This window comes from Lepisosteus oculatus, chromosome 4 (assembly GCF_040954835.1).
Source record: "Lepisosteus oculatus isolate fLepOcu1 chromosome 4, fLepOcu1.hap2, whole genome shotgun sequence".
NCBI classification, from domain to species: domain Eukaryota; kingdom Metazoa; phylum Chordata; class Actinopteri; order Semionotiformes; family Lepisosteidae; genus Lepisosteus; species Lepisosteus oculatus.
The window spans coordinates 25,055,487-25,078,952 of NC_090699.1; the positions used below are offsets into that span (position 1 = coordinate 25,055,487).

Genomic DNA, 23,466 nt, shown 5'->3' on the forward strand with positions numbered 1-23,466 from the left:
CTTGCATTAGGAATCTGTCTTTTTGCATGCCCCAACTTGCTCTCCATGAGAGAGACAGACAGGGAGAGAAGCGCAGGGTCAGCCATTTATACAGCGCCTCTGGAGCAGTTGGGGTTAAGGGCCTTGCTCAGGGGGCCAACAGAGTAGCATTCCTCTGCCGGCCGTAAGTTTTGAACTGGCAACCTTACAGCCACTGGCGCAGATCCTTAGCCACAGAGCCACCGCTCTGCCCCAAAAAGCAAATCAGACAACTGGCCCGTACAGGGATCGAACCTGCGACCTTGGTGTTATTAGCACCACGCTCTAACCAACTGAGCTAACTTAAAAACTAATCTAAAAGCTTAGACTTTTCTTCCAAGACTACATATACTTAATGTATTTAATACTATCAATATTTGATACAGGTGAAGCAGGTTTTACAGCCCAAGGGGTCCTGCAACATCTGTAATATTAACATTTATATTGTTGTAAAGTGGTGTAAAAATGATTTACCAGTCAGGAGTTACTAATTCCTATCCCACCTTATAAAAAATGCATATTTGTGCAGATATGCTTTCAAAATTACATAATAGGAAAATCAAAATGAAAGTAAAATCCTATTCATGGTCTTATACAGTATATACATGTTATGATGTCAGATTCTTTCAAACGGCAATAAGTCAGTGACATTTGAAGGTCCCAAAATAGTGACAGACAGCTATTTTAAAGTGGAACTGCAACACTTTTTATATTTTGCAGGATAGAAAGAATCAGCACTGAAGAGTGCACTTCAAACCACACTAAAAGTAAAATGTATACAGTAACTTGTAAATTGAGGAAGTGAGGTTTTACATCACAAAACCGAGATTTCCAGGTATGTGCAGCGCCATATTCTGAAATTCAGAATTCAGACTTAACTTCACCACATATTCATTTCCATTGGTCAAAACTGAAATACTGACAGTGAGGTATTTATATTTTGACAAATGTACTGACATTTAAATGCACAAAAATGGTTTACTCCTTGGAATGTACAAATACCTTTATTATCCCATAACCATAATAGTTTTTAATTTTGTCATTAAAAGGAATTAAAAAAAAAAACAGGTACATAATTCTGCAAGATTCATTTTTGAACTAAGAGAATTAAAACATGCTGTCATAACAGATTTGTTTGTTAAGGTGGTCAAAAGTAAAGAGGTCTGTAGTAACATGAGTTAATACATATGGCTTTGTGGTATAAAATAACAGTTCGCAAAGAAAAACATTTAAAATTGCAAACGGCATTCATCTGAACTGCCAAGAAAAGTCGATTTTACCCATGTAATTAAATCCAACCAAATGGGTGTTCAAGTTGGTAGAATAAACAGTTCTAATTCAGGTAAACACAATTAAAATTTATTTAACTTTGGTCAAAAAAATCAAACAAGTGTATACAATTCCACCATGTTAGCATCATTATTCAACAGGGAACAAGGTCAGACTGAATGCTTAAATGACCAGAAAGTTCCTGATTTTAAAAATAGTGTCACAACCAATATACAATATATTGATAACTTACTTGTACTGTTCACCCTTAATTTTTTAACTTAAGTGTTTGCAATGCACAATGCTAACCAAAGTGGCATCCCACTGGAAAATAAGGGGCATTTATTGATCCTTGCTCTAACATTCCATTTTGTATTAGTGACAATGTAATGCCTATTTTTATTAACAGAATGGTAATCTATTTTCCAGCTTCTCTGAAAGGGAGGCACTCAGCACTTACAATAATATTTTATATCTTAGTGTGTACTACCTGCATTACTGTCGATTGTAGAATCTTGACTGTCATTTTGACAAACGTAGAGCCACTAATAGCAGCAATATAATGTTCTGAGAGGAGATAATGTTAAAAAAAAGTTATTAAAAAATAATGCACATAAGGTATGGTACTTAGTAAAACATTTTGGGTGCAACTGGACATGTAACGTTATGGTTATTACAGGTATTCTTTAAAATTTATTAGCAAGACATTACGAAAGGTATTAAGGCTGCAGGTTCCCTTTTTATTACTGCCTATTGCTTTCTATTGTGGTATCAGCCTACACCATTATTTGGAACTAATGATATATGTACAGTTATTTTTACAATTAACACGACTGACAACCAGCTTCCGATGGTATTTCTGCAGCTTCAAGTACTTCAGATTTTGTCCTCCCTAATCATGCTACTGAAATAGCCAGTGGGGTAACTTGTTTTGCCTTCCCCCCTCCATTGTAATTTGAATCCACAATGTCAATACATGCAAAGCAATAAAAGAGAACATAAGAATTTATTACATATTTTCAAAATTTAAAAACACATCTCTTTAAAGGTTTTGTTACTTTTATTAAGTGGTTGACACCAAATGGTGTGGTTATATAGATACAGTCAGTGAGTAAATGTTACTATGCATGAAAAAAGAAAAAAAAACCTGTCCACTGACCAAACTCGAGACCTCTTGTAAGTGCTTAAAATGTAAAACACCAGAGCCTTGAAGGAAGGCCAGGGGAGGAATGTTAACAGGCATCATCAAGCAAAATTTCTTTTTAAAAAAAGGCCCAAAATTACAGTAAAGAGACTACAAGTTTGACAAAATGTCATTCCTTGGGTGTTCCATAATTTGGTCAATAAATCATAAAAGGCTCAGACTTAAATAAATACACTATGTTTTGAGCATTTGGCCTCTACTGAGTGCTGTCCATCAATTCTGCTTCTTTTGGCCCTCTCTTGGTTAGAGAACCCTTGATTGTGCCCTCCCACTGAAGGCTTAATACACCACTGACTCAAAGAAACAGGCCCTCTTTTCTCCATCTGCTAAACAAGGAGATGAGTGCATCAAATTCTTCACTAGGAGGACAAGAAGGCCGTTTCTTTTACAGATAAACAACTAGGCTTAACTATGCAAGAACAAGACTTTGCCCTCAAACAACAGCCATTCTTAATTGATTTTGTCCTGGAATATATACAGGTTGTTGGTGGCTGCTACTGCAATGATGTTTTCTTTCGGATGCCAGGCTGTGTGGAGAATCTTCTTGTTGAAGTCCAGACTGTCAACACTTATCTCATCTTTCTTCCTCTTACCACCTGTGCACACTTTGCGTGGCTTCAACATGGCACGTGGTTTGCTGCTTTCTCTGGATGCTTCAAGCGTGATGTCCCTCCTGGTGTTTCTATCAAACATTCTGAAGAAGTTATTGTAGGAGCCAGTCATAATAGCACTACAAGGAGGAAAAAAAATATTTAATAATAATAATAATAATAATAATATCCTTCTTTGCTATTTCAAATATTAAAGTGAACCTTTGATTAAGTGCACGGAAGAGGAAAATTGAATTGTTCCATTCTAATCCTTCTGATCCATTTATTGTGATAAATATGATTGCACCGCTAGATATTACTACAATAAAGCAAATTAGGAAGGTGCAAAATTTCACCTTTCTTCTATTTACTCCAAAATTGCTTAAGAATGGATTTAGATTCAAAAGAAATCTGTGAAATGGTTCCGGGTCCTTTTGAGCACAGGATGCCTTGTCATTCATTACACGTAGAAACAAAATGAGCAGCCTAATATTTATATTCATAGTATGTCTTTGTCCACGTTCATCTATTCAGATGCACAGCTTACCTATCAGTACCATTCCAGCAGCACTCAAATTTGTCAAAAATGCAGTCATTTTCGTACAATGAACACAGCTTGCTACGAAGGTATTCATGCACCTGTAATAAAAACAAAAAGCTTTTAACAAAGATAAAACCTTATGAGGCAAAAATGTGAAAGGATCACTGTTGCCTAGTAATCTATATAGAAATCAGTCTTTCATATTTGAATTAGTATTTTATATAGATTCTCTATAGGAATTTACAAAACAATATAGGCTAAAAACTCAAAAGGGGAGGGAAAGGTAACGGGGGAATGATCAGGAAGGGAACATGAAGCATTTAAAATACCCTGCTTTGTAGCTTTCTAAGTTACTCTAAGAATTTGTAAAACACAAAACCCTTCTTTGAAATCTTGATACAGTTACATTCTTTGGTGAAATTCTGGAATTATATAGTCATAGAATATATGATCAAGAAAGCTTTCAGTATGTAAATGTGCACTCATTGTATACTTAGGAAAAAACATGGACATCTAAAACATGGAAAGCAAAAAGTTAAATGAAAAAATGATAGTTGTAGTTTTCAAAAGAGATGTACTAAACTGATTAACATAATATTATAATGTATTATATATTTTATTAACATTCACAAACTTAAAATACACATGATTGATGTACAGATATACCCTGGGATCAGCATATTGCACGGCAATTTAACAAACCTGGTAAGTTTCTACTGGTCGATTTTCCATGTTGAGATCCCACACCTTGACTGAGAGATAGTCTCTTGTCATCATGTAACGGCCACTGTGACTGAACTTAACATCAGATATTGAGGAGATGATTTCTGAAAAGAAAGATCTGCTACTTGGATCTTCAGGCTCCTCAAAAACTAAAGAGAAAGGAAAGAGATTCTTAAAAGTTATAGACCTTTAGCAGATATTTGCAAGTAAAGTCATACAGCAATAAATTTAATATTTCAAGAACTTTATAAATGTCTCAAGCACTATGCTTCAGATAAAGCCCTGTAAGAATGTTCCTGCAGATGAACAAAAGCTGACTGGCAATGTAGATTTCTGAGGTAAAACTTTTTTTCCTTCTCATACCTAGTTTCACTTATATGAATGCCTGGAAACAAAAAGTCTTATACACGTTTATTTACAGTTTTGCAAAACCAATAACATGCTACTATATATTAAATTTTCACCTGAGGTTTCTAATCCAAATTTGGATGAAACAGATTTTCAAAATCTTACAATACAATAGGATTTCAAAATCTTACAATATTAACAAAAAACTTCAGTCGTGCAATACCATTACTACGATGGCCAAGGGTTATGAAAGAAGCAACTCATATACAAAAAAGGCTGCTATGTAAGCATTTATATACCACAATTATTAGATACTTACACTTTGTGTGTCTGTCACAGAGGGCTGCTGCACGCATGTCACATAACCGTATAGTTCCTTTGCTACTGCTGTACACAAATACATTACAGTGATGTGGGTGACACTCTGCCGCTGTAATGACTTCTGTCAATTCTTCCATGTTGGCAGGTTTTATATCTACAATGTCTGATTTTCTCATATGAAGGACTATAATTATCACAAAATGGCAGGGCACAAAATTACAAACCTATTCAAAATTAAAACTAGAAGCATACCAATGATTTTCTTTGCTTGATAGCAATAGCCGACATTTATCAATCACATCAGATTATTCCAATTTCATTTATTCTGATTGTCTCGGTAGTGTAAATATCATAAACTAACTGCAAATTGTAAAATATATTTTCTAGATATAAGAATTTACAGAACTTTTGTCTCGTCTCACTGGAGTAAGAAAAATGAGTGAAAAGGGATAAGGAAGCCTGACTCCTGCTAATAATTAATGTTACTGTAATTTATCCCTGTCAGTAATGTAATGTTTAATTAATCTTCCATAGAGAACACACAACTGTTTAAACTGGTGTTTACGAAACATTTTCCTAACAAAATAAATGTTATGGCATGATCATTTTAATTTCTGCTGTAACACAACATAAACACACCTGCAAACAAAGTTATTTTTTACAAGAGAATGACAGTTTGTGTCGAGTCATAATAAAAAACATCTTATCCCAAAACATACGAAAGAGCCCACTTATTCACCAATGAAGTGCAGTTCCCACAGGCTACTGAAATAAGAAGTCTCTCTACAATATTCTGATAAACATAAAAAAAGGCATTAGCATTAAGCTATCCTTAAGATATTATATTTTACATGTGACTATTCCTAGTTTCCGGAGTCCCACTTTTTAAAGAATAAGAAAAAGACATTCATTATATCACACTTTCCTTAAAAACCATATGCAGATTTGCCAACCACAAAAAAGGATACTAAAACTTCTATCTGTGATTTCTAAGTGCCATAGATTTATTCTTAAGTCATCTGCAGAAAGGTAGGTTTCATGATCACTATTTACTGAAATGGAGTTAATGTGATATGTGTGAGCATTTGCAAAAATTCTTCGAGGACTTGCTTCTACCATCAAGTCCATGGGCTTCAAAACAGGTACCTGCAAAAGAAAATATTTCAGTTCAAGTGGTCCCACAGAATGAACATGTACTAATGTAAGTTTTCTAGCTCAGAAGAAAGGGCAGGAAACAAAATCGCAGAACAGTTAAGCAAAATAGACTGGAGTACTCTGCACTGCAATACAAGGCACACAAACCCGTAGTGATGTGATTCTGAAAGGATCTCTCAGTCTTCCGTCTTCATCTTTTAAGTTGTAGCCCTCTGCCCTTTTGTCCCTTTCACTTATTTTCCACAGTTTAATAGTTTTATCTGAAAGAGTGTTTAATAAAAGTCTTCATAAACTGGGACATTAACATACTGTGGTTATTTTACAAACTATAATCAATAAGAAACAGAAGCAACATTAGCAATATTTCCACACAATAAATGCATTTAACAAGAGAGATTTATGGTTTTAAGACTGCTAACTAAAGTTGACAGAATTCTTAGTCATCAATTTCCAAACAATCAAAGATTAAGTTTCAGCTCTTACCATTTGTAGAGAGCAGGAAATGAGCAGCATTTTGTTGGGGTAGCCATCTAATTTTGTTAATTTTTTCCTCAATTTCTAAACTCTTCAAATAGTCAAACTCAGGTTCATGACTCTGAAAAGTACTGTAAACATTATATTCGCCTCTTGAGTGAGGTCGGTTTTTACTCTGAAAAAAAGAGTAAACACATTAACTACAACAGTGAAATAATTTAAATGTCTACAACTGTAAGAAGCTGAGCAAAGTTTCTTCTCTTCCAAAAGAATCCTGATTAGTGAACTAAAAATAGAAGAACAAAATAAACTAAAGAGTATTAAAATGAAACAGTTCTGTGTTTAGGCAAATTAACAAAAGCTACAATTAATTCTTTTTAAGGCATTTTTTAGTTTTAATTGCTTATTTATTTTTACTCATTAAGTCATGTATTAAATATAAAATCTTCAAACATCTGACCTCCTGCTCCCTCTGAAATATGACAACTCGTCCTCCTTTGTCTCCAGTAGCTAGCAAGTCTCCAGAGTAGTTGAATTCAACTGTTGAAATAATGTCAGCTGCAAAAACAAAGCAAAAGAAAACATACTTAAGATGTCTTGAAAATATACTACAGTAACAGGTTTTAATTTTAAGTACCTTTCACATCAAAAATGTGCCTGCTTCTGAGGGATCAAACAAAAACGTTACACCACCTGGCAATTGCAAATTCAAAATCCAATATCTGGTAGTTCTCAGGACATTTACAAAAGAGCCATAACCAGGCGACTGTTTATTGCCCCTTTCACAGAAGAGCTTTGACCTTGAGTGTGAGCGGGCTGACCTGGGTTGGCAGTGACTCACTTCAGGAAATGGGCTGATGCAGGATGAGTGACGTAATATACCTTAATTGACAGTAGGATGAATATCAGGAAACCATGAAATCTACTAAAACTGTGATAATCGTGTAACCCCAGCCATGCCAAATTTTGTAACCTAGATTTATATTTATATATTATACCCTACATTTATATTTCCATTTTACTTAAGGCACAGCACAGAGCTGAATTCAGTCATCAAGATCCGGGACCATACTTGCTACAGGTTCACCCTCACGTGACGTGACCACAACACAACATTAGCCCTTACGCTGCTCATGTTACACCTGTCTTGCAAGATGGAGGAAGGAAAGGAAGTTCCGCATCGCGTCACAATTCGTGGGAACTTGCACGCAAGTTTGTGGCAAAATGGCGACTTACATTACTTTCACAAAGTTCATGATATTGTGCTTAATTTGAAATTAGTAAAATTATTATATATGATGTCAATTAACTTATTTTGTTACCGAAATGTAATAATCGGTCTGAGAAATTAGGACTGCTGTTCCAATTTCATTTTAACAGCCCTGCATACACATATGCGCCCCCAGGTGGTACACCAGATGACCCTGGACATTTGTTATGTGCACTGAAAAATTGGTACAGGTTTTCATATTTTCTATTTTAATAAAATCAGTTTATGTTTCAAATACAAAGCCTATGTACTTTGCTACGATGATACAGTGCGCTAATACTTGAGTGGACACAAGAGCTTTGTAATTCTATACCATTGTATAGGAATGTGTGCTACGAACGTAAGTGGCCAATTATATTTTAAAAAAAGTTATCTCTAGCAAATAGGGAGGTAAGAGAATCTGCGTGATTTTGAAACACTGCCAATCTAGCAGGCACAGGAAAGCATGATGGATAACAGGAAAATGTTTCATGTTCTAGGTTAGTTTAGAAAAATACACTGAGCATCTCTGTTTCGCTCCCATGCACATTAAATAAAAACTTTTTAACTTCTGAGACGGACTCCTGGCTGCATTTTAAGGGGAAAAAGAAAAATGTCTCCAACAGCACCACATTCGCCAACAGAACAACTGATTGAAAATGAATACCTCGCAAAAATCAATTATGTCATTGCTGAAAGGAATAGACATCAAGAGTAATGATGTAATCTCCGAAAGCTCACGCACAACTTTTGAAAACAAGGAGGATTATATAATCGGCCACCGGCACTAGCTCTGCTGCTGAACCTGCTAGTGTTAGCAAGTGTCGGAAAACGGCTACAAGGCAATACGATACTGTTTGGGATTTACTTACACCGGGACGGAGGAAGAGCCAAGACCACAGTGTGTCATATGCTGTGAGATTCTCAGCAATGAAAGCATGAAGCCAGAATATCCGAGGCGGCACTTTACCACGAAACATGCTCTTGTAGGATAAGCCTGTTGAGTTTTTTCAAAGGAAAGTTAAAGATCTGAAGCAGCGCAAGTCCACCATAAGGCACAGTGTCATTCTAGTTTCCAAAGCCCAAGAAGCATCTTACCATGCGGACTGCTAAAGCAGGTAAGACCCACACTATTGGTGAAGAACTTTGTTAACCGTTGGCAAAAGAGCTGACGTATTATGTGTGGAGAAAAGGCTGCTCAACAGCTCGACCTGGTGGCCCATTCGAATGACAGTCACTCGTAGAATTATTGATAAGGCAGATGATGTCAAACACACGCTGACATTAAGATGAGCAGATGCTTTTCACTGCAATTTGATAAGTTTGTAGATTATTTGGCCAATTTGCTCGTTTACGTTAGATATGAGTTTGAGGGTATGTCCCATGAGGACTTTCTGTTCTGAAAGCCGCTACCAACAAGAACTACAGGAGAGCACATATTTCGGCTTCTGAATGAATTTATCGAAGAGATTGGCATTGACTGCAAAAAATGCATTGGAGTTTGTACAGACTAGAGGGATGACAGGCAGACACAGTGGTGTAGTTGCACAAATTAGAGAGGCTGCACCAGATATGAAGTGGATGCACTTTAGCATCCACCGCGAGGCCTTGGCAGCCAAGAAAATGCCTGAGGATTTAAAATCTGTGTTAGACTCTGCTGTCAAAGTTGTGAATTCTATCAAGGCTCGACCAATGAATTCAAGTCTGTTCAGTGTGCTTTGTAATGAAATGGGCAGGGAACCCATGCAACTTTTGCTACATACTGAAGCAAGATGGTTATCAAGAGGCAAAGTGCTCACGAGGCTCTTTGAACCGCACTCTGAGGTACAGATGTTTTTCCATGACCAGCAATCTCTCTTGGTAAGTCTATTTGACGATCTAGTGTAGCTGGTAAAATTAGCCAACCTGGATGATATATTCACGTTTGAATGAGCTGAATATGGGACTGCAGGGGCTCTCTTTAACAATTTTTGACGTGTCTGACAAGATCACTGCTATGAAGAAAAATCTGCAGCTTTTTGTTAATAAAATCAACACAAGTGATATCTCTGCTTTTCCAACTTTGGAGATCTGCACACATATGCTGTGGCACTTGATGCTACTGTTCATGACGTGATTGCAGTGCACCTCTGGTCATTGGAAGAACAGTTCTCAGAGTATTTTCCAGTTGAGGTCACACCAGAGTGGATTAGGAACCCCTTTACTGTTGATGTTGTAGGAATACCCAAGGATCTGACCTGTGCTGAACAAGAGAACCTACTCGAGTTATCATCTGATGGGAGTTTTTTTTGTCAGAATTGAAACGACAGTCACTGTTGGAGTTTTGGATCCAAAGACAGAGTGAATACCTAGCCCTCTCATTAAAGGCTGTGCGGTTTGTGATGCTTTTTGCTACTACCTACCTTTGTGAGAAAGGCTTCTCTGCTCTCAATGTAATCAAGACAAAGTATTGCAACAACAAAATGGATGCTGAGCCAGATCTGCATTTGAAGCTCACTGCCCTCGTCCCTGACATTGCAAGGCTTTGCTCGACTAAATAGGCCCCCCCTTCTCACTAAAATGGTAAGTGCTCAGTGCTATTTTTATTAGGTGTGTGTGTGTGCGCACGTGCTCATGTTGGTCATTGAGATTTTCTGTGGTTCGAAGTATAGCATCCTATACTTGGATGCTTTGGGTTAATCAGGGGTGGTACTTTGTCCAAAAAGTTTGAGAACCAATGACATATAATAAATATTAGTTTATGTGAAATTGTTGTGCACATGCTTCCTTAAGACATTTCACCTAATCCTTTGTAATACTTGTCAGAGTCAACTCTATGGACATCATTGAAGCAAGATCTAGAGCACAAAGAAAAACAAAGGGGATGTACATTTAAAACCAAGAACAGGAGACACATCTTTACACTGAGGGTGGTGGGTGTCTGGTACCCATGCTGTCAGAAATAAAATGGATATGGTCGAATGGTCTTCTGTTTGCAAACTTTCTTATGCAACTGTGTGCTGTGCCGTGAACAATGGACACAAAATGAAACCTGCAGGAAACGTAGATGTAGGATGTAGTGCACAATACATATAAAGCTTACCAAAAATTTAAGGATATGTGATTTGATCTTGGTGAAGGCAAGGGCCCCAAAATCATAAGCTTTTTAAATTCTACATACACATTAACAGAATGACAGCACTATTCTATATATAAGCTTTAAAACACTGACAAATCCAAATAAAGGCACTGGTAATGTTTGTTAGAGCAGACAAAACCAGGTCACCTTTGAAGGGTTTTAACTCACGAACAAAATGTCTTCAATCAAACTTCATTTAACTTTCATTCATCATTTCACTCCATACATGTATAAAACTTTATGAAAAATAAAGATGGTGAAGCACAAATTTGTCTAGTATTCAACAGATTTCCTTTGGAATAACCCCGCTGTCAAACCAGATACTCACCAGTCTCAAAACAGAGTTTCAAATACAACAGAAATTTCATAACCATCCTGACCAGCAATTATGTTGTTCTACGATGCACACACAACTTTAATGAGAAATGTTTACACTTTGCACTGTATCTGACTTTAAAAATAATCAATCCAAGAACCCCCAGAGTAAAGATCGGACCTAAAAGATCAGCTCTGACTAACCAAAACCTATTTAGTTGAACATGTACTCTTTAATATAACAGGGGAAAAAAAATACATGCACCCACACTGCATGTCTCCAACATTACAATAAGTGAAAATAAGTCATTTCTATCTGATCTATGGTTGTTCATTAGTTAAAGTCAAAATCAAGCAAAACTGTTACGACCCCAAGTGTCTAGGAGTAAACGGGTGTAACATTTAGGATGGATTTGGATGCAGGTGGATTTCTGGTGAGGGACTTAGGATGCGGTCAAGTTTGGTGCAAAAGGGATTTATTTTAAAGTGAACAAGTGACTGGTACGTACATAAGACACAATAACACACAAGGAAAAGGAACTAGAGCGGTGCCAAAGGAAAGAAAATAAACAAAATGGAGCTGGCTAATAAAGTGAGGGGAAGCCGACCTAACTATCAAAACCTGAAACACTCGGTCTTCGGCGTCTTCAAACGCCCTGGTTAACCTTCACTAACTACTCAAAACCACACAAGACAAAAGGCACTCACCTGTCCTAAACTAGTGTTACTAATACAAAGACCAACTACATGTGCACAATGTACCTGACAACCTTAACTAACCCTTTACACAAAATTCCACACAAATACACAAGTGTACCACGAATACAAACAAGGGAAAACAAGAGTAGATACAAAGAATAGGGTACTAAAGAGCACAGAGGTTGATATGACACGTTTGGGCAAGGTAATGGCGAAATAAAGGAAAATACAAACCAACAAAAGTACGAGGAGACGAACACAAACCAACAAAGCTGAAGCTATACGGAAATACACACAAAGCGAAACAAACGAAAACGAAGAGAAGCTGAGGCAAGGCAATAGCAAAGCTGAGCAGAACCGAAGTTGAGCGAAAGGCCCTTTCATCTGGAAAACCTCATAGTTAAATACTGAAGAATTTGAGTTGTGATTGGCTGAGAAGCTGATTGATGATGATGTAATACGGAAACAATGGTGTAATGATGGACCAATGGGGAGGGGTACCTGAATACATAAAGCGGGGGAAAAAAACAAAAACATGGACACGCACGGGGGCGTAACAAAAACATAATGCGTCACAGAATAAATTCATCTACTGTACTACATTTAACTTGTTTATATATCACCATGTTATTCAAATACAAATTCAAATTTTGAAAGAACATAAGAAATGTAATATTGAATTAACTGTTAAAATCTCTCACAATGTGAAATAGGTTTTGTTCATGGCACTTTTATGGAAAAACACTCGCCAGTAAGCAACTAATTTTATAAATACCCCTTAAACACAATTTTAATTCAAGTCAGTACATCTGATTCTAAAAATGTATATATTCTTATTCAAAAGCATAAAGAATTCAGCAAGTCCTGGGTTAAGCCTGGACAGTTTAACTATTCTGATATTAAGAGCAGGAGCAATAAAAACTTGAGACACGTGCTGTTGGCACAACCAGCCAATTAGACAAAGTACTGGAAGCACTTGAATGTTTTTAGTTCACCATTTTACAGAGCATCCAGTTCTCTATAATTGCAGAAAAACACTTCAAATCACAACAAATGTGCTGCAATAAGGCTTCTTTCGATTTGGCTTGTCTAATGCACAAACCCAAAAGATGCTCTAGTAGTGTACGTTCTGATCACCTCCCATACTAGCACTAAAGGAAAAGCACTTTCACATGGACCCCCAAACAGGGAAACAGGAGACTTCAAACCGGGATTTAATTTGATTATTTTTTGTGAATTAATAATGTTTAGGAAATTTAGGACAGATCAATAATTTATATATTAACTGTGGCACCAATAACTACTGCCCTCAAGAAAATTATGATTGAGAACTTAAGACTCAATAAGAAGTAGAACTAATTAATATGATGTCGACTTTAATGCAAATGAGCTCTTTAAAATGAATGTGTTAACAATGCTCTTTCACTGCTCTTCAACACTGGTGACCATTGTTATCGTAGTTTCAAGCGCAGATACTGTTTTTGACATTCTTCTGGACACTTGGATGCCGTGTCTCCCCCAGACATTCAGTGTCCCACGAATCAAAGCTGTTCAATTACTATAAATATTCTCTGCTTCTAATTTTCAGGACTGTAAAAAAAAAGGCTTTTCTGTTCACATCTATTCTCATGCCTCTCAGAGAATAATGTTGAAAAACGTAGAAAGGAGCAGAGTTAAAAGGCTATGGACTTCATATATAAAAGCACACCTGGTGAGTCGAGAACAGATTTGCTTTGAGAGGCAGGGCTCCCTTAATTTAAAATTAAACTTATATATGTATCAGAAGCAGCGGACCACAGATTAAATATACTTTATGTGCCCTTTTTAAGAAGTATTCATGCATGTTACAGATTTTCTTTTAAAAGTTGATTTTTTTAATTGTGGCTTTATCTCTACCTTTTTACACAAAGAAATTAAGCTGACCTGGAATGTCCTTTGATGTGTGACAGCCATTTAACCCAATCACTGAATACTGCTGAAATCCAGGGCATAACTTTTAAAAGGACAATTATATAAAATAGCCAACTACTGAGTTTTACAAAGGAAGACTAAAAACATGTACCCATCACAAAATACATAGAACACTGTCCACATGTACAATGAGAACAAGTTCTAGAGTGGGAAGCATATATCAAAATACTGTAGGATAGTAACCTAAATATGTTAAAACATTAACGTGTAGCTACTATTACGTGTCGTTAGTATGCAATATTATTTCTAATCACTATTTTGGATTCAAACAATTGCAATGATTTAATTAACACAACAAATGCAGCCTTAGTTGACAAAAATATAAAGATATCAGAAGGAATCCAAAATCTTGGTCAGTCTGAGGGTGGAAAACAAAGCTTCTTTAGCCAGCCCAAAATGGCTTAATTACAGCTAATATTCCCTGGCAAAATTTACAACTTCTCTGAAAGGATTAGCTAATCCAATCATAATACAAATTAAAAATGTTTAAGAAAAAATTCTACAGTCTAGAATATTATATTGTGCTTACCTGCATTGTTTAAAGGCCTACACAGAGCAGATTATTTTTTCTTTATGTACTCACATTCCACAGCAGTAGTGTCTACAATTGTTTAAGTCAGGAAACACGAAGAAAAGGCTTTTTTTAGACCTGAACTCTAGATAACTCTTCTGATGCCTGTGTTAAGTCTCCTTTACAGTGTTTAAGTTAAACAGCAAAATGTTTTTTCCCTAGCATGCCTGACATTTGCAGCCTTCACCTGGAGATACAATTCATTATTTCTTCATTAATATTTACAAGCTCCTTGAAGTGAAAGAACCTTTACAGAAAAATAAAAAAACATTAAAAATTCAAAAAGAAAAATTGAAGTCTAGTGATGGATTGTTAAAAACTATATTAAATCATATTAATTATAAAGCAAGTCTGTGGTCTTATCTTCAAGCAGGAAGTTAACCTTTTTAAGCATTATTGCTTTATAGAAATATCATTTCATATGTTAACTTAATATTTGACAACATCCATATTCTAAAAAGCGATCATTAATAAACAATGGAAAGTCTCTTATATGATTCGTGAGACAGCAATAGAAAGCCTGTGCTAAATATATATGCTGTGTTAAATGAGTAAGCACATTCAGACTATGGGAACAAAATAATTACTTCTATTCACTGACTGAATGCTTTTTTTAGCAAATGTTAAAATGAACCTACACACTTTAAAGCCTAAAAAACAGTTTTGAACCCAATGTTTTACAATGTTGTAGTAAATTAATGAGATATTTTGATTAATGAAACCAAGCAAATTATGCATTATTTCGATCACAAACAGCAACGTTAGTTCTGATGGACATTCTAATATTTCCCTCACTTTCATTGTCTTTATTGGGTAGCCCGGTAGCACATATTGATCCACATGGTCAAGCTCTGAGAAAACCATTAAGTGTGCTCTCATACCTTGATCAAAGGATGAAGCTGACATCAGTGTACTTGTTCCAGGAGTGGAAGATTTAAATGCCTGCAAAAAACTGCAGGGAAAGCATTTCATCTTCTGGAAGGAGAAATCATAAGCTGAGATCCCTTATTTGAAAAGGCCACAATATGGATGGGCCAGATACCCATTCCTTTGGAGGATTTCCTTCTAGTCCACGTTTTGCAGGCATCTAGGAAATGTCTACCACATAAATGCCCCAATACAGAATTAAAGGGCATGACAAAACTATCGTTTACATTTACAGTGCTGCAACGGTAGAGTGTTTTTTCCAAGCTGCCACCTGAACAGAGAGCCTGCACGGGACTCAGCTAGCTCATTCTATGTCAAATATCTGCTCCTTATTAAAACAAACAGTGTAGCAGGTCAAAACCCAGTAGCTACATTTGGTCGGTCGTACCATTAAATCCCACATTTTGTTAAAATTTGGTCATTCGGTTAAAATGAGCATCTCTAAAGGTATTAAAAAAATCACTCCAGTGCCGAGAGAATCAGGCAGCAAATCAGCCTTAGTTTCTTCCACGGGATCATGGAGATAGGCAGCTCCCCTTGTTTTCCTCTTCAGGTCAAGCCAGAAACACTGAATCACTAACAGATCTGTCAGCCAACCAATCCAGGAGAAGTAAGCCTTATCCATATGCATCATCTGCCTTTCCTTAGATAACACCTCTTGTAACAGGAAATTTCAAGCCATCTGTGTCACATATACTGGTCTCCCAACCGCAGTGCAGAAATCAATTCTTGTTCTTACAGCCCAGCTGACATAGCACATTAAAATCCAAGTTTTTTTTAAATCAATTATTTTTCCTTTAAACAAGAAATTAACAAGTAGATTTATATTTTTAATAACTTCATAATTTAAGTTTGCTTAAAAATGGTTTCTATTTTAAGGCATACCGCTAGTTCACAAAATCCTGTAAGATTCCACTTTCTACCACTGTAAATTAAGTCATCCTGAGTGTATTTTGTAAATATCATAAAACATACCAAGACAAAAATAAAATAAGAGCTATGCCATCCAAAAGCATTTCTAATGTAAATCTCTTTAAAAATTCAAACAAATTGCTCTGTCTTATGTACCAGTCCTATGCAGTGTTCAATAATGAACCCTATAATTTTGCTTACTATATAAAACATTTAAAGATTAACTTTAAGACTTATGCATTAAACAGCCAAGAAACATTGATTAAAACCCAGATACATGCATGCACAAGCCTAATAGTTGTTACAATAATAGACAAGAAGCCTTCATCAATTTCCCTACGGGATTAATAAAGTATTATCTATCTAAACTCTAAAAAATAAAACTGGTTTCCACTATGTATTTTAGCAAAAACATAAACAGAAGAGAATACAGATTTTTTTTTCTTCTGTTCTCAGACCTCAAGTTATAAGTCACATCCAACTTAATAAAAAGTAAACTATCCGAAAATACAATGGATTTCCATGTTCCACATTACCACATTAAATTAAAATTACGTCCTTGCAAACCATCAATACCAATTACACTATGAGACATAAGAGACACTGATAAAAACAATAATACAGAATAACCCAAACTGAAACGTAGGTAACATAACGGTTTGTCCTTGAATATGACATGTTCAGACAAAACCATACATATTCTGATACTTTTACATAAGACTATGATACCTGTATTCCTAAATGCCACATTCAATGGATTGATTTTACACTAAACCAGAAAATAGATCTAATTCACACCAGTGTATAAATCTGGTTTTTCATTCATTTCAATAAGTGTTGGGAAGGGCTAACAGCTAATGGTTCGCACATCAGTTAACACCTGAGCAGCAAAAAAATGACTCAATGACCAACTCACTATATTACGTGAAGAAATTAATGCACATTTTTTTTCTTTCACGCAGACACAATGTGGACATGATGACTGAACCCCTCCTGAACAATGGTATGTATTGACATGCCCGTGCACCTATGCTAAAAAATGAAGTGATTATGATTATGACCTCAATCCAGATGAACAGGATATACGTGCCTTTACTCATTTGCCACTTACTTTTTTGTCAACAGGTGGCTCACCCAGTACTTCAAATGATATAACAGTAAATGCATTTTTGTGTAAAATGGCTTCTCCAAGAAGTCACTATAGATACGATTTTGTTCTTAACTGGATTACCTGATAACGGAATAAAAAATGGTGTGGAAAGTATTTTTTTACACACCAGGAAGATCTACTTGTTAAAACACAAACAGCCTACATTAAAAAGCCAACGAATTTCTTATTTCTTATTTGGTAATATAGAGGGATTCCTACACAAAATGGCTACAATCACAATAAGTGGTTGAAACTATTTCAACATTCCTAATCCCTAATAGTATGAAATAATATTTGTACCTTTCAGTTCACTCTGAAGTGCAATACGATTTAGCCTTGTCTGACCTGCCAAATGATTGTGAAAGCAAAAGGATCACAAAAGTACCAAAATCTTCCTACAAATTCAGTACAAATGACACAACATACTTAGAATACAATGCTAAAATGATTTATTTCCCAGTGAAATACTGTAAAACATTACAAAGAAAGTCACAATATTAGAGTGTGACATTTGATGGCTTTTCAAATTGACCTTCAATTCCAAAACCAAACTGCAAATGTGTTTTTAAGAGGTGCTTTATTGTTGGTCATTTTAAAATGGCAGAATCTAAAAGTGAGAATTAACATCATTCAGACTTCACATTCACTATAGGTAACTGCAATAATAAGGTAAAGCACTTTTGTGGTATCCTTAAACAAAATGTCTTGTGTGTAATTAAGAAAATCTGATGAGAAAAACACCCATGGAAATCCCCTTAATTACCATCCTGCTACAATGCACTAATTCTATAATTTAGTATCATAGCTTATCCATAACAAATAATTAAACCTGTTCTATCAATTTCTTTAACTTATATTGTTTACTGAGAAGTATTAATTGCATTTGAAACAAACAAAACAGATTTTAGCTACATTTGGATTGTTTTGTACTGCAATATACAAAGTTATCAGTGGGTACACCTCCTGAAATACTGTTAGAGCTCTTGGCGTGGCTGAAATGTGGACTGCTAGCACTGCAAATCCATCACAGTACACAACTACCTAGACCTTGGGTATCTATCTATATAATCAAAAAGTGAACTTTTTTTTACATACACAGGATGTTATTTAAACTGTCCATATTAAAACTAATATTCATCATTTGTCAATTCATTTATTTTATGTTTTCACTCATCTTTTGTATGAATAACAGCCAGATAGAGATCGTTTCGTTAGATGGCTTTACATATGTATGTGCTAATCGTTACTCAGTGTGGCTACAATATCTGCACATCATGTTGAGAATATTACAAATATCCTAAAATCTGACGTAATTGACTTGTTATTTATGAATTAAATCAATATAAAGTGTTACATAAGATAATATATTTACATTTTCTTTACGTTCAGAGAAACATTACCTATTTAACATCCCCTGAATTATTTGTTTTCTCCTCTTTGCAAAATTACTAACCTAGCTCTAAAGAAAGCTAAAACCACCGATTCAGTCACAAATAGCTGAGGCCCTGCCTCGGTTCGACAGAGTGATCTAAATAAAATGTACTACTCTGTCAAGCCCACCCAAGTTATTGTCTAAAAGATAAAAATACAAAAGCATAAACGCCAAAGAGCTATCGTTAAAATGTTCTCCGAGGCTCTTAGGCGTTGGAGCCTTTTTCCACCCTTTTAAACACCACATAATACATCAGTCTGGACGCAGCACATAGACGTCACTCGAATTAAAAGAAACTTGCCCCTGGTTCGAAATATAGAGATAGCAAACGGGACATTGATCACTGCATTGCATTATGCAACGTAAACGACTCACTCTAAGTATCTAGCCGTACTAGTCCGTATATAACCCCTGACAGTGATCTGTGCTCCGAGCAACACAGCAAGGCGCTTAATTAAACACCGAAAAACACATTGCCAAATGTCATTCCATGCAGCGAAAAACACACTCACAAGCTTACCTTCTGCCACATCTTCGTCTATGGCGCCTTTTACTTGAGAGAAACACCACTGAAAATCATTCCCTCCTCCGACTCCTATAATGAAATACAATTTTAACAGCATGAGTCCCGATTTTTCTGCAATATTCCCATTGCCTTTCATGCACTGGTAACAGTGCAGCTAGGCCGCACTTGGAGTGCAAGAGGCCTCTCCCCCTCCTGCAATAAAGTTGCTATCTTACCTGCCATTGCGTCCTCCTGGAGCAGATCTGGCGTCGCTAAGGATTCTCTCGAATTTTATTATCGTGCTTTCTTTCGGCTTGCAAAGCTGCTGATGGGGAAGAGAAAGAGATTAAAGAGCCGGGAATCAGAGCCACTAAAATTGCCCGTGATTTTTTTTTCAAAATGGCGCACATTGCCAGTCGACATGACACGATGACGTCATTTAATAGACACTTTTGAAAAGGCTGCTTCAAATGAATCATCCCCTCGGAGACCAAGAAACAGGAAGGCGATGTGTGGGAAGACAGGGAATAGGGAATAAAACAAGCGACCGGTTCGAATTGTATGAAGTATACAAAAGACAGGCAAAACAGTACGTTTTAATTACAGACAGAGATTTGAACATTTATTTTGTAATAATGTGCATTACAAGCCGACCACAGGTTGTATTATATTTAAAACTCCGAAACAAACTTTACGGTTAGCTACATGGGATAGATTACTATATAGAGTTTATATCATAACCCGATTTGGTATTTTAAGGCCCATACATATCTGTTATATCCACAATACAAATTGGTTTACTTTTATCTGACATTTTAAGGAATAGCAATGGTGATTTTAACAATAATTAGCCTGATTAATATATTAAATTAAGCAGGCAGAACTGTTGTTGTTTTTATCCTAATATAGTTTGTTGGAGGTATCACAAAAGTAATGAGTGAAATTTATTTCATTCATTGAACACTAAATTCAGTCCATTCCATTTGCTTCTGGAAAAATGTGCCAGATATCTCAGACCTCTAACTATTGATTCACAATGCAAAAAGTGTAACAATGTTCAATCCTTTTGTAAGATTGTCTTGAACCATAATCAGGGTGTTTTTCCTTCTTCCTTTTTCTTCTTTCTTCTTAGAAGACATGTGGTGGTGAGGAAGGAGAAGTCAAATGGATGTTCCCGTTATGAATAAAACAATTACATGCTACCCAAAGGGACTTTGGGACACAAGTATAGCCTCTGTTCTTTGGGAACTGTTGATTCAAGATCATTCAAGAAGTGGGGCTCTTCCCTAGGATGCAGGAACGTTTTATCTTTTTATTGGAGGATACGTGCAAAGTAATGCATTTCATTGCATGTATAGGACAAATAAAATCTGAACTCTAAGGACACTGCCTATGGTAGGAGTTACCATAGTTATCCCTGCTGGCTGGAAAGCCTGATGTTGTGTGGTGTTAGGGACTTGAATGGGTACTGAAACCTGGGTCCACTTCTTGGCTGGGGATTCTGGACTTGAGTGGGGGTAAGGAGTTAATGCTGCAGTTTTATCTGCTTGTCTTTTTCCTGCAGTAATGAGGAGCACTCACTGGGCTTGTGAGTAGGTGCTGAGTTCTACAGTGTGTTCATTCTTCAAAGCCCTTCGCAGCCATGTCAGCAGGGAATGAGATGACAACTTGGCATGAGTCCTAGCAGGCAGACACCAGAGAAGAGGAGGCAAAGAGCAGCGGAGGAGCACCTGTAACTTCACACCTCAGGGTGAGCACTAGGGGCAGTATCAGAATTGATGGATGTGCAGACTCACAGGTTTAGGGAATGCGGATGTGGCAAAGGTATCTGTGGGATGATTCTGGCTAGACAGTGCCTATGTACTGCTAGGCACTCTCCAAAAAAGTACTGCTCCACTTAGATAACTGCTTAGGCTGCAACATTTGCCTGGACTACCTACTGTATGAAGGTCATGGCAGCAACAGTGGCTAACCCTGGCCAGAGGTGAATGAGCCTTTCACCACATCTTCTAACAGAAACCTGGGGGCAGCTATACTGGACAACATGCTTCTAATTCAGCAGTGAAAAGTTCCAATGATAAACTCGATTTGGGGTTCCTTGAGCTATGTCTTACTGCTGACAGCTTTATCTTATCCTCAGATTGTTGCACCAGAAGGACTTACACGTTCTCAAGAGATCGGCCTCGATGGGTTAGTGGGGACTGCACCATGGATGGGACCCAGATAAAATGGTTGCTCAGCAAATGGAGATACTATAGGAACCAATGCAGCAGTTCTTTCTGGATCTAAACAGAGAACCAGCTCTGACCTATTCAGTACTTTTCTGGGAAAATGTTTCAGCAGTGCAATGCATCTAATATGCTGCCAGCAGAGACAGGCTAAGGAGAGAAAGCTTAATAATGAGTATCTGAGATCCTTTGCAGCAGATGTTCAGTACCTGATCAGAACGATCAACCTAAGCTTGGAAGGAGCCACCGTAAAGCTGGCTCTCAGACCATTCCTTCTGGCATTGTTAACCCCTAGCCTCTGCCAAGTTACCCTGGCAGTGTCCTCAAGTCTGGACAAAGCCTTGGAGAAGCCCATTAAAACTGAGGCCAAACTGAGGCCATGATCAATAACATAACATCAGGATGGCAGAGACTACAGAAGTGAAATGGCAGTACAGTCAATCAGTGCACGTAGCTTGTTTAGCTGCTTGTAGATAATTGATATGAGGATTTTGTGCAGTCATTTCTTTGAAGAAGCCAAGGTACCAGTTTCAACAACATGGCAGGGCAGCTTGTTCCACAGTCTCACAATCTGCCTCCTGTTCTTGTTTAAATATACTTCCACACAGCCCTGTACCCTAGTTTGTGTCTTACTGTTAATACTAAAGAAGTCCAAAGGATTCCATATCTATTGCCTGCAAGGGTTTTGCTTGAATCCTTGTAGTCTCAAGACTAAGAAGGTTGAGGTCTTTTCACCTGTCAGTCTAGGACATTCCTTTAAGCCTGGGACTGTATCTGGTTGCTCCTTTCTGAACTGAGACCATAAACAGAATTTATATTTTTCATTTTTCAGATTCTGTCCAAATCAAGTGAATTTATATGCACCAAACGCAAAAACGTTAATTGTTTACTGTTCTGTCTTAGAACTGATTAAATTAGTTTCCAGATGAAAAAGATTTAAAAGTTAAATTATTTATAAAGTTGTGATGGGAGAACAACCAGGAATATAATTAATTAAACCTAATGCTAGAACATTCTTGTTGTGAAAGTGCTAGGCCCTCCAAGAATTTAATTTTGAGACCCTTGCTGTAAAGCTTTAAGTAACGATGTAAATATAAACTACTGAGTTATAGCTGATATGTTTGCCGCCCAGTGGACAGTGAAAGAACTTCAGTATACACAGTAACTGGTCACTCTTAGTTTAACTTCACATCTTTAACCACACATTGTCCTGGTTCCAGTATTTTATGTCCTGAACTTGTATTTTTAAGGCAGCCCATAAAAAATATTCAACGGCTTACTAATATTTAAACACCCTGCATGTTAAAAGGGCGTCTTGTATATTGAGTAAGGAATAACCTGTCATACCTGCGCTTCCAATTAACTAGCAAATAACAGCACAAGACAAAGCTAGGAGGTGTCTTTATAAAACAATACTTGAATAGATTTTAAGAGATTATTCTACTGTTATAGTAAAATAAAATAAAAGTCAATATCCTCGTTTTATTTGCTTATTTGAATATATGGGATCAATGATAAGTTTCTGACGGATTAGGAGCTGGTTTGCCAGAATGTACAGTAGATATTTTTTTTTAAGGAACAAGTAAAGATTTATTTCATGCTGAAAAGAAGAAAAAAGAGATTCAACGTTTTGGTGAGCCTTCAGATGAGCAATCTTCAGGTAGACTAAAATAACTTAACATCTGATGTCTGACAAGATTGACGATGATTATTTCTCTTTATTAACTCCACTAAGTTATCAGCCTC

General features: G+C 36.6%; 1 protein-coding gene across 2 annotated transcripts; it reads right to left on the reverse strand.

Moving 5' to 3' along the window:
- Positions 1-1,355: 1,355 nt before the first annotated feature.
- Positions 1,356-19,913, reverse strand: ppp2r2d (protein phosphatase 2, regulatory subunit B, delta). 2 transcript variants are annotated; one of them, XM_006630508.3, is made up of 10 exons: positions 19,729-19,913; positions 19,508-19,582; positions 7,104-7,201; positions 6,653-6,818; positions 6,317-6,429; positions 5,983-6,160; positions 5,013-5,177; positions 4,325-4,494; positions 3,629-3,720; positions 1,356-3,221 (listed from the first exon to the last, which is right to left on the reverse strand). In XM_006630508.3, the coding sequence occupies exons 1-10, from the start codon at positions 19,733-19,735 to the stop codon at positions 2,942-2,944; spliced, it is 1,344 nt and encodes a 447-aa protein (XP_006630571.1). In that variant the 5' UTR covers positions 19,736-19,913; the 3' UTR covers positions 1,356-2,941. The 2 variants fall into 2 exon arrangements, with proteins under 2 accessions (XP_006630571.1, XP_015202322.1); XM_015346836.2 differs by lacking the exons at positions 19,508-19,582; positions 19,729-19,913 and adding an exon at positions 15,448-15,736.
- Positions 19,914-23,466: the final 3,553 nt, after the last annotated feature.